This window comes from Anas acuta, chromosome 25 (assembly GCF_963932015.1).
Source record: "Anas acuta chromosome 25, bAnaAcu1.1, whole genome shotgun sequence".
Taxonomy (NCBI): domain Eukaryota; kingdom Metazoa; phylum Chordata; class Aves; order Anseriformes; family Anatidae; genus Anas; species Anas acuta.
The window spans coordinates 4,398,210-4,410,569 of NC_089003.1; the positions used below are offsets into that span (position 1 = coordinate 4,398,210).

The 12,360-nt window shown below is 42.5% G+C and overlaps 1 protein-coding gene and 1 pseudogene across 1 annotated transcript; both read right to left on the reverse strand.

Annotated features, from left to right (window-relative positions):
- Positions 1 to 4,662: 4,662 nt before the first annotated feature.
- Positions 4,663 to 5,616, reverse strand: LOC137844262 (olfactory receptor 10A7-like; annotated as a pseudogene).
- Positions 5,617 to 10,605: 4,989 nt separating this feature from the next.
- On the reverse strand, positions 10,606 to 11,565 carry LOC137844263 (olfactory receptor 4D1-like). The gene has a single exon (XM_068660464.1). It carries the CDS (start codon positions 11,563 to 11,565, stop codon positions 10,606 to 10,608), a length of 960 nt encoding a protein of 319 aa, XP_068516565.1.
- Between the last annotated feature and the right edge of the window lie 795 nt (positions 11,566 to 12,360).

A 12,360-nucleotide genomic window follows, 5' to 3' on the forward strand; every position in this document is an offset into this window, starting at 1 on the left:
CTAGGGGGACTGGAGATACTACCAGCCCTGCCTGTTGGGATGGGTGGAAGGCACTGGGTGTATGGATGCTCAGGGTCTTTGGGCTGTTCTGAGATGTCAGTGGAGCCATAAAGAAAACAAGGCCATGGGGTATCTGAATGGGAAGTGCTTTTTGGGCCTGGATGGAGGAAAGAGGCCAGGAAAGGCACTGACAGAGACCATGTAATGTGTTGGCCACCTTCCGGGGACTCCAAGCCAGGGATGCCACTTGCAAAAGGCTTGTTGTGTACAGCCAGGGCTATCAGGGAGCAACCTACAGCAGCGATGCACAGGGTGGGGTGTCTGCCCAGTACTGCCCACTCTGCTGAGGGACTGGGCTCAGGGGATGGGGGCAGGCTCATGTGTTCCCCTCAGGAAGCACCCCACAGCCAGAAGCAAAAGTGGGTGCTGATCAGGTAGTGTCTCCAAATGGCCACCTCAGTTTACCCTGCACCCACACAAGTACTTCAAACAAGTTCATCAGCTGGCCTTCCTGACGCTCTTCTCTGCCTTTTGTTTTGGTTCCGCTCGAGTGAGCAGCTGAGCTCCACCACAGCCACTCTCTCACTCCCCCTCCTCAAAGAGGAATGGGGAGAAAATATGATGAAAAGGGCTCAAAGGTTGAGATAAGGACAAGAAGATCACACAGTAATTATTGTAATGGGCAAAATAGACTCGGCATAGGGAGATAGTAAGATTTATTGCTCATTACTAACAAGCTAGAGAAGTGAGAAACAAAGGAAAGAAACCAAGAGCACCTTCCCCCCCCCCCCCCCCCCCCCCCCTTCCACCCTCTTCCACCTCCTCCCCCCGAGCGGCGCAGGGGAACTGGGGAATGGGGGTTATGGTCAGTCTACAGCACTTCTTCTCTGCCATTCCTTCTCGGTCACTCTCATCCCCTGTGCTGTAGGGTCCCACCCACAGGATACAGTCCTTGATGAACTGATCCGGCATGGGCTTCCCACAGGCAGCAGCTCTTCCAGATATGGGTCCGTACCACGGGGTCCATCCCTCAGGAGAAAACTGCTCCAACTTGGCTCCCCCACGGGCAGCAGCTCCTGCCAGATCACCTGCTCCTGCGTGGTCTCCTCTCCACGGGCTACAGGTCCGGCCCAGAATCTGCTCCGGCAGGGGTCTTCCACAGGCGGCAGCCTCCATCGGTGCAGGTCCACCTGCTCCACCGTGGTCTCCTCCATGGGCTGCAGCTTGGAACGCTTCTCCACCGTGGTACTCCATGGGCTGCAGGGGGACATCCTGCTTCACCATGGTCTTCACCACAGGCCACAGGGGACTTCTGCTCCGGCACCTGGAGCACCTCTCCCCCTCCTTCTTCACTGACCTTGGTACCTGCAAGGCTGTTCATTCCTCTCACTCTCCCAGCTGCTGTGTGGCGTAGTGTTTTGTTTTCTTTTTTTCCTGTCTTAAATATGCTCTAACAGAGGTGCAAAACAACATCGCTTATTGGCTCAGCTCTGGTCAGCAGTGGGGCCCTTACCAAACATGGGGCAGCTTCTAGATCCTTCTCACAGAAACCACCCCTATGGCCCCCCTGCTACCAAAACCTTGCCACCTAAACCCACTACACCTTTTGCTTTGCCAACATGCCTCATTGGGTCCAACAGGATACAGGTAGGGAGCCAATTTTGGAGCAGTGAAGAAGCCTTGGAAGAAGACATGGGCATCTTGGATCTTTCTTGTAGACATTGCTGAGCTTGCTTGAAGGCACACACCCACAGAGAATTGATTGCCAAAGCTGGAAATGGCTCGGTAATGGGTGAGCCTATATCCAGAGGTGGGGTACTGTTTTGAGGACCACTTAGACCTCGTTGTTCCCCAAGGCAAAGTCTATTTTAATTGCGGGCTGGAGTCACCAAAGTGCGCTAAGTTGCTCCCATCCTGCAGCAGTGGATTCTTGCTGCCAAGGAAATAGTAAGTTGGCACTGAAAATGACAGACAGGGTCCATCATTTTAAGATGGTGTTTGTACCATACTTTCTGTTGGCTTTCTGTTTCTGAGCTATGGGAAAGAGATTTTAATTCCCCACTAGATGCACCATACAGAAGTTCTGCTGCTGGGCTTGCAGTTGCAACGTATGAAACTCATCCATGATCGAGTATTTGGGCTATGTTGAGTGCATACAACTGAATGACAAAAAAGTAAATAATATGGATCATAGCAGATGGAGCTATACTCTACTCATTGGCATCCAGTGATAGGATGAGACGCAATGGGAACAAGGTAAAATACAGGAAATTCTGATTACATGTAAGAAAAACATTCTAACTTCAGAGGTAGTCAAACAATGGAACAGGTTGCCAGGAGGTGCTGTGGTGTCTCCATCCTTGAAGATGTTCAGAACTGAACTAGGCAAGACCCTCAGCATACTGCTGTAGTTGACTTACTTTGAGTGAGTGAGTTGGACTAGAGATCTTAAGAGCTTCCTTCCAACTTCAGTAATTCTCTGTTTAAATGCTAGTAAGCATTGCAGTCCCACACATCTCTTGATGACTCAGACACCTTTGCAGCTGCCATCAGGATTTATGGGACTTCTACTTCCCTTCCTGACGGATTCCTGCTTGGCCATCCAAGGCTCTTTGGGTGCTTTGCCAGAAGTGAAAAACACACAAATGCTTAGCCTTAGAGCTTGGTACATTCCAATAATCTTTTGTATGCATTAAACAATAAACAATTGTTTTATTCTTTTAAACAACATATTTTTGCTAGCAGACTCTCAACACTGGCTAAATATACCTGAAAAAAGTGACCCAAGAAGAGGACCATGACAAGATCCTATGATTATTGGTGGGCCAGATATTGGTAGAATAAGCTGATAAGGTGTATATAAGGTAATATAACAACTCAAATCTGTGACCCACCTGGGAGGAGCATGTAAGGTTCTATTCCACTTGTTGGAGTTTCTGGCAGCTGCCTCTGCGGAGTGACAATCTGTAATGTCTCCACACATCAGCTCTGACACATCAGCTTCCCCATGCAGTCCCATGAGTTAGGGTCAGTTTAAAACCCTTAGCTTTGACCAGGTGATCAACAATATCTGTACTGCTAAACGTGGCAGCTTATAGACCTACAATCATGCTTGTCTCTAATATTTGTCCCTACAAGGCAACACACAAAGCTCAGAGGAGATGAATCCCAACAGGTTTCTTCTTTCCCGTTACGGTACTTTTTGAAAATCAATCAAATAATACATTTTGCTCTTGGAAATAACACATTACTTGCTCTTGGAAGACTAAATGATGTGTCTTGGTTTCTGGAGTTTGTTCAAAGAGAAACTTTGTGTGGTGTACAAAAATATGAGGCAGAAGAATTACGGGAAATCTGGCCAAGATGCCCTGATTTACCAGGTAAAATGGCACATACAGTCATCACTTATGGACTTAGAGCATTCATTGACCGTGGATGAGACTGATTCCAGTTTCCTTCCCCCTCTGAGAAAGCTAGGGCTGTTTTCTTCCCTCCTCCTGAATGAATACTCTAATGTCCTGGAGTCACATATCTGCAATTGCTTCTACAAACCTCTCAGTCACTTTGCCCAAAGCTATTATCCATGGCATAAAGAACAAGTAGCAGAGAGATGCAAAATACAAATGACAGTATGGCCTGGGTAGCAAGATAATTGTCTAAGACGCATTGCAGTCTCTGCTACAGTGACTTTACTGTGTTCCTCTTCTCTTCTCTTCTCTTCTCTTCTCTTCTCTTCTCTTCTCTTCTCTTCTCTTCTCTTCTCTTCTCTTCTCTTCTCTTCTCTTCTCTTCTCTTCTCTTCTCTTCTCTTCTCTTCTCTTCTCTTCTCTTCTCTTCTCTTCTCTTCTCTTCTCTTCTCTTCTCTTCTCTTCTCTTCTCTTCTCTTCTCTTCTCTTCTCTTCTCTTCTCTTCTCTTCTCTTCTCTTCTCTTCTCTTCTCCTTCTCTTCTCTTTCTTCTCTTCTCTTTTCTCTTCTCAAAACAAGTATTGTTTTTTCTTCTCTCTTCCCTTTCCTCCCCTGTCAAATAATGCGATGCTCATTACCCAAGCCCCAAGTGGTAAGATGAGGGGAAATGAACTCAAGCTGTGCCAGGGAAGGTTTATATTGGATATTAGGAGAAATTTACCTACTGCAAGGGTTGTGCATCATTGGAATAGGCTATCCACGAAAGTGGTTGAGTCACCATCCTTGGAGGTCTTCAAGAAACGTGTAGATACAAACCTCAGTAGTATGGTTTAGTGGTGGACTTTAGTACTAAGTTAAAGGTTGGACTAGATGATCTTAGAGGTCTTTTCCAACCTGAATGATTGTATGATCTATTACAAGATGCTGGGAGCATGTGGGGGGTGGAGAATTTTTGTTTATCTATGAAATAAAGAATATTTCTTTCATAAAGCAATAAAATTCAAAAAAAAAAAAATAGAGAGAAAAATCTTCATCTCTAGCATCTGATACAAGGTGATGCATTATGAATACTGAATTAGTAAGTTTCATATACACTCATATTGGACAAAAGAAGCAAAAACTTCCTGAGTGCACTTTGAGATACATCCAATTTCCTAGTGTTTCAAGTTGTCAGGACATTTAAAAACAGTTGAACATAAAAGAACATACAATCCAAATATGCAGAGGAGAAGAAAGATTCCTTTCAAGCAGCATAAGTTTATATCTTACTCAGCTCAGCTATAATTTTGACTAGTGCTCCTTTCACTTCTTTGTTCCTCAGGCTGTAAATCAAGGGGTTTAATGTAGGGAATTATGACTGTGTAAAAGAGAGCTATGATTTTCTTAGTGTCCTTGTGAATTACTGGACTTGGGCTGTAAGTAAATCAAGGTCCCACTACCATAATACAGTGTTACAACAATAAGGTGTGAAAAGCAGGTGGAGAAAGTCTTGCATCTTCCCTCTGCAGAGGAAATCTTCAGAATGCTGGAGATGATGCAGGCATAGGATACCAGGATGAGACAAAACGGTGTAAAGATGACCAGCACTGTGGCTGTATTGTCTGTTTCTCATAGAAGGAGGTGTCAGTGCAGGAGAGCATAATGATTGGGGGAATATCACAGAAGAAGTAGTTAATCTTGTTGGGGCCCACAAAATGGCAATGTGAACACCCAAACTGTCTGCACCACAGACACAACATTACCACTAGCACATGACAGCAGGACTAGGAAAAAACAAGCTCTGCTGTTCATGATGATTGCATATCTAAGGGGGTTGCATATGGCCACATAGTGGTCATAGGCCATGGCTGCCAACAGGTAGCATTCGGTAGCTCCTAAGAAAATCACAAAGTAGAGTTGTGTGGCACAGCCCACATAGGAAATTCTCCTCTCCTCTGACAGGAAGTTTACTAACATCTTGGGAACAACAATGGATGCTGTAGAAACATCCAGGAAGGATAAGACCCGGAGGAAGAAGTACATGGGCATGTGGAGGTTGGGATGCACTGTGGCAATGAAGAAGAGAAGATTTCCAGTGATAGTGAATGTATAAGTCAAGCAGGAATGTGAAGAACAGCAGGTTCTGCAGTTCTGGGTGGTTGGACAATCCAGAGAGGACAAATTCTGTCAGAAGAGTATGGTTTCCTAGTTCTGGTCTTTCTGCTGGCTTCATCTGGGAGGAATCAAATGGACAGGGTGTCAGAGGAGTAGTCACTGCAATGAGATCAGAGCATTTCAGCCAGTTACTGAAGCAAGGAGCCTCTGGGAATCCCTGGGGAGGCATTGGATTGAGGGTTACCACTCTGGAGATGGCTTTGCAGAACAAAGAAGCAATTGCTGTGTGTGCTGTAAGAGTGTAACACTGGTGTTCACTAAGTTTCATAGTGTGGGAGACTGACCCAAACATACAACTATTAGTAGTTGGTATTTAAGGGTTTGCTTCTTTACAGGCGTAGGGTTAATTGCCAAGAACATGTGCTCCCCCAGATGTCAGGTTAGTGGTCCCAAATGGTTCCATGGGAATTCCCTGCACTAAAGACAAAGCCCAGCTGGCAACGAAAACACTGACGAAAGAAAGAAAGAAAGAAAGAAAGAAAGAAAGAAAGAAAGAAAGAAAGAAAGAAAGAAAGAAAGAAAGAAAGAAAGAAAGAAGAAAGAAAGAAAGAAAGAAAGAAAGAAAGAAAGAAAGAAAGAAAGAAAGAAAGAAAGAAAGAAAGAAGGAAGGAAGGAAGGAAGGAAGGAAGGAAGGAAAGAAGGAAAGAAAGAAAGAAAATGAATACAACAAAGCAAAACCAAGTAGCCTTTGTCTATTTTTCTGTTAACGAAAGAAGGGATAATAAAGATACCCACAGAGAACAACAATACGGCATAAAGAGTGAAGTTCAGTGCTGTCTGCCTCATTAGTCACATTGATTCATTATCCTGAAGAGTGCCTCTATGTGTGTGATGCAGATGGAGCACTATGCAGTACTGTGCCAACTGTGGCAGCTTCATGTTTTGTTACTGCCCAGAAGGGGAAACTGAGAGAAAGAGAGAGAAGAGATTAGACTGCCACAGCAGAGCAAATGGTCATTAACTCTGCATTCTCCAGGCTCAAGTTCTGTTACCTAGGGGGGAACCCAGCATTGGACTACACTAGTGAATCTCAAGGCACAGAATGTTCTTTGGTGGCAGAAGTGTATCCTTATATGGAGAGAGTGGTGCGGAAGTACATTTTCCACAATACATATAGGGACCTTGTCAAGAGATCACAACAAAAGGGAATAATACATTATCAAAACAAGAGCAATGCTCACAACCCTGTCATGATTCAGCCACCTTTTGTAAATACTTAATCCAATTTCTCTGTCTGCTGTATCTTACCCTTTTGCTGCCCTTTTGTCTGTGGGTTTTCTAACATGAACAAGGAAGTCAAAGTTGTGGACGTGGGAGCCACAGATGATTTTAATTTATATATAAAATAAGGGAACTCTTAATATCTTCAGGCATTTAAAAATCTAATGTATTTGAAGGGAATCTTTGTGGTTTTCATTGTTTCTATTGGCATGGAAATGAAAGAATAGTACATTACTGAAGTTCCAGTTTTGAGAGAGACCTCAATATAGCCTACTCAGAATAGAGAAGAACTTTAAAAGTTACCCTTAGACTGTAAGGACACGTATTTACAATACTTTTCTTAACTTTTGAGGTCCAAGTAGCTGAAGTAGAATCTGCCTAAGCTCTTTGATCATTTACAAAGTTTTAACCTATTGCCTTGGTACAAAGTTTTAACCTATTGCCTTGGTTTAGCTTTTAATTAAAGTTAATTAAACTCGTGGCAGTCATTGCTTTACTGATAGGTTAGTGTTTTATTACCTAATGAAAAACACCTGTGAAGAACAACTCTTACTTTGTGTACTTCTTTTTTAGTATCTATGAGGACTTACAAGTTTTGGTCTTAATACTTCTTTTTGGTCTTAGTACTTCCTTAGTACTTCCTTTGTATAATAACAATAGGCATTTTGAAGTAAGTGTCTTACCTTCGGCAGCCCTGCCGTACAGTGTCTCCAAAACGGGTTAGGTGATTTTCACTAGAAGAATTTCCTTTTTTTTTTTCTTCTTACATTACAGACAGTATTGGACCGATGATGCCTACGGCCAGCTTACATTGCAGTGTCCCCTCACAAAGCTTACATTTTTGTTGGTTTGGTTTGGTTTGGTTTGTTTCTTGGCCAAGAGAACATCTGAACTACCTCTGAGTCATCATTTACTCCGAGTTTAAGTAGACTCTCTTGAAATCCCTATTTCCCTTTTGGGTGGGATGTATTTCAGATGACTTTGGAACTGTAGAAGTTGGTTGATCTGAACTTGAGGCTCCCTCTGTAGACAATGGGAGGGAGCGAGCCAATTCCATACTTCTAATAGTAGATTAAATGCTATTTTGAGTGGCAAACTTCTCTTACTTGTCTGTAAAGGGGCATCAGAGTGACTTCTTCAGACTTAAGCATATCATGTTTTACATGTTTAATGCTATGAATTGTGCATCCTGAAAGAGTTGATGATCATTGTTAACCAAGAGGGTGTGAAAAATAGCTGAAAACGTCAAAAGATGTGTGATTCATGTGATATAACTATGGGAGAGAAAGCTTTGTTTTAGCCCTACCTTAACCACTGATCTAGTCTGCTGTCTTTGTCTATTTGGACTGGATGCTTTTAGGGGCTGTAGCTGACATTTCATTCATTTCTAGCTAATTATTTTGAATCTTCAGTCTTACCTACTTTTTAACTTTGAATCCTCCCCTCCCCTCCCCTCCCCTCCCCTCCCCTTCCCTTCCCTTCCCTTCCCTTCCCTTCCCTTCCCTTCCCTTCCCTTCCCTTCCCTTCCCTTCCCTTCCCTTCCCTTCCCTTCCCTTCCCTTCCCTTCCCTTCCCTTCCCTTCCCTTCCCTTCCCTTCCCTTCCCTTCCCTTCCCTTCCCTTCCCTTCCCTTCCCTTCCCTTCCCTTCCCTTCCCTTCCCTTCCCTTCCCTTCCCTTCCCTTCCCTTCCCTTCCCTTCCCTTCCCTTCCCTTCCCTTCCCTTCCCTTCCCTTCCCTTCCCTTCCCTTGAAAGAGAAAAAAAAACTTGAAAGGCAAGTTTTACAATGACATGTTACCCCCAGAAAGAACTGAGACATCAGAATTCATTTCTGAAACAACCTCAAAGACACCAGTATCAAAGATTACGGCATTGAGTGGGTATATCACATCCCCTGTCATGCACAAGCCTCTGGAAAAAATGGAAAAATACAATGGACTGTTAAAGACTACACTAAGAGCAATGGGTGCTGGGACATTCAGACACTGGAATATGCATTTGGAAAAAGCCACCTGCTCAGTCAACGCTAGGAAATCTGCCGGTTGATCTGACCCTGCCCAGTCAAAGTTTTATTTAACGTAGAATGGGATAAAGTCCCTGTAATGCACATAAAAACAAAACAAGCAAACAAACAACAACAACAAACTACACGCTGACAAAGACAGTCTTGGTTATTCTTGCCTCAGGCAAGAGCAAACCAAAGAAGAATGAATTTTGATGGAAGTAAAGTGCAGCAATGATACAGCTGGAGAAGTATCGTAGTATTGCACCAGAGCTGGTCTCTGCATGCAAAAATTTAACACCACACACCACCTCTTCTACCCTGAAAGACCTTTATGTCTGATGGAGCCCAAAGTCATGAAAGCTACAGCCCTTGCATAGAGGGCTGAACCACAGAGGGATAGGTCGTAGACCAAGGGATATCTGTGTGTATATATCAAAAGGCTGGAAAGGCGGTGATGATTAATGAGAATGTTTTGGAAACTGTGACACCTGACCATGACATAAATGGTATAGAATAAGAGGTGGATATTGCCCTGGTTTTGGCTAGGACAGAGTTAATTTTCTTCATAGTGGCTGCTATGGTGCCATGTTTTGGATGTAGGAGGAAAATAATGCTGGTAAGACACTGGTGTTTCAGTTGTGGCTAAGCAGTTCTTACCCTAAGCCAAGGGCTTTTCAGCCTCTCATACTGCCCTGGTAGTGAGGAAGCTTAGAATCCACAAGAAATTGTGAGGGGACGCAGCCAAGACAGCTGACCCAAACTGAGCAGAGGGGTGTTCCATACCATATGACACCACACTGAGCGATAAAACTGCAGGGAGTTGACCAAGGGGGCTACCATTATCTGGGGACAGGTTTGGCATGAGTTGGGTGTTAGCGAGAAACTGTGTTGCGTATCACTTGTTTTTTGTATTCTTCCCCCTCTCCCCCATTTTCTTTCCTATTAAACTGTCTTTATCTCAACCCATGAGTTTTATCTGTGTGGTACTTAGCTGCTGGCTGGGTTAAACCACAGCACACTGGCTGTCCAGGTCTTCAAGTACCCAGCGAAAAATCCTAAAATCTGAATAAGTCTGTGATGAACCTTTGCCTCTTCTGTGATGGAACACAGTGGCATAAACTAAATTAAACTAAACTAAATTGCGGTAAATACCTGTATATTAAATGAGTAAGACTTTCCCATTCTTATGCAATAGCTTTGTTCTGTGTTCATCACTCCTTAATTTCCTGGACTACTATATTATTGTGATAACGATAAATTACCAATATTTCACGCAATGCATTGATCTGAACAAAGAATATTTCTTAAAAGAAAGTTTGGAGATTTTGAAAATTTTGAAATAGAACATGCTTTCAAAAGCAATCAAAAATATTTTCATGCTTATTGTCAAGTCTTATGTTCTGCATTTTTTCATCTGATCACAAATAGTCCACATGAAAAGAAAATCAAAACGAAAACAAAGAAACAAACAAAAAACAAATCTGGAACAACCATATATAAGTTCCCTAGAATTTTTTAAAAATAGAAACTTAAAAAATAACTGGAACCTTAGTAAAATGAACTACTGTAATGGACAAGGGATGTTTTCATTGGTTTAATTCGTGTTGTTGATTTTCAGTTTTCATACAGGTTCATTGCTTTATTAGTCTACAACCACTTTGATTTCCTATCAGCTGTTACCTTCAGAGACAGCATCTTAGTCTTGCATCAATTGTTATTTAAATTTCTTTCTATGATTCTATGATTCTTCTTCTAAAGCAAAAATCAGTTATTAACACATTATCTAACTTCGCTTTTACATTTCTCTGTAAAAGAAAACAACCATCTAAGAAAGGAATGACAGTTGTGAATTTCTCATTCTGAGAAAGACATTGTTGAGAAATTTCTTGATGGCATTCTTCATCTCTGTGTTCCTTAATGTGTAGATTACGGGATTCAGCATTGGGGTGATGATAGTATAAAGAGACGACATGGCTTTGTCCGCCACAAACTTTTTGAATGGCCATGCATAGATGAAGATGCAGGGTACAAAATGGATGCTCACCACTGCAACTTGGGCTCCACAAGTGGAAAAGGCTTTGTGCTTCCCTTGTGTGATATGTGCCCTGATTTTGACCAAGATGACAACATGTGACACAATCAGGACAATAAATATGAGGATCATAAGCAGTCCGCTGTTGGAAACCATGAGCAACTCAACCGCATAGATATCTGTACAGGCTAGTTTGATTACCTGTGGGAAATCGCAGTAGAAATTGTCTAGTAAATTTGGTCCACAGAATGGCAACTGAATGATCAGTGCTACCTGCACAATAGAATGAACAAATCCCCCTATCCATGCTCCTGCAACCAGGCCAAGGCAAACATTGTGATTCATGATATTTAAGTACTGCAAAGGTTTATGAACAGCCACATACCGATCCAGAGTCATCACTGTGAGGAGGAAAGCCACAGCACCTCCTGTGAAATGGAAGAAGAAAATCTGTGCAATGCATCCTCCAAAACTAATGGACTTATACTCAGACAGGAAGTCCCATAGCATCTTGGGCAGAGTCACTGAGGATTCGCTGAGGTCTGTGAGGGCTAAATTTCCTAGAAAAAAGTACATAGGCTTGTGAAGCTCTTGATCTATGATTACTGTGGTGATGATAGTGACATTTCCAAGCCAAGTCATTGTGTAAATTATGAGGAAAGTTGCAAAAAGTACATACTGTAACGTGGCACTTTCAGTAAAACCAACAAAGAAAATATTTTTCACAGTGGTGGTGCAATTCTCCAGCTCCATTACTACCCTATAGGATGCAACCAACAGAGAGAAGATTAGGTGAAGTAGTTATTATTCATAAATATACTTACTAAGAGTAGTCTATTAGCTATTCTATTGTTCTGCCTCAAATGTGATAGGCCATTGTATTTCTTTAGCTTTTCTTGCACTGCAGTTTTAATCTCTAGAAGTCCTCTTCCTACAAAGTCTTCCAGTACATCCTTGAAAATGATCGGCCATAGGATTCATGTCATTTGACTCTAAATGCAGGTTTCAATTCAGAATTTTGGCACCTAATTTTGCATATCTGCATTTTATCCATCTTCATGTAAACTACACTTCTAAGCTTTTGCTATAGTTAAAGTAGGTGGGCATGATTTGACTAAATGTAAGTGCTCAGTGTCATTTTAGATATCCCTAGGTAATCCAGATATAATCACAGAACTGGGAGATGTGACATAGTATCTATGTAAAACCTTGGCATCATGCTGTTCTAGAGATAGCTGGCGTGTATCACCAGGAGATCTCATATAGCATAGATATATGTGTTTAGTCAGCTGAATTCCATCGTTGGGCTTTGGTCAGTAAATTCAAACAAAAACTAGACCATCAAAATACTCTCCATAAAAGAAAACTTATTCTTTCAGCTGTCCATGTTCCAAATGTTCAGTCTATGTGTGGGATTCAAGTTGAATTTCCACAGATGTGTCCTCCTTCCTTCTTTCCCTCCTTTCCTCCTTCATTCCTTTTTTCCTTCCTCCCTCCCTTCCTTCCTCCCTCCCTTCCTTCCTCCCTTCTTCCCTTCCTCCCTTTTTC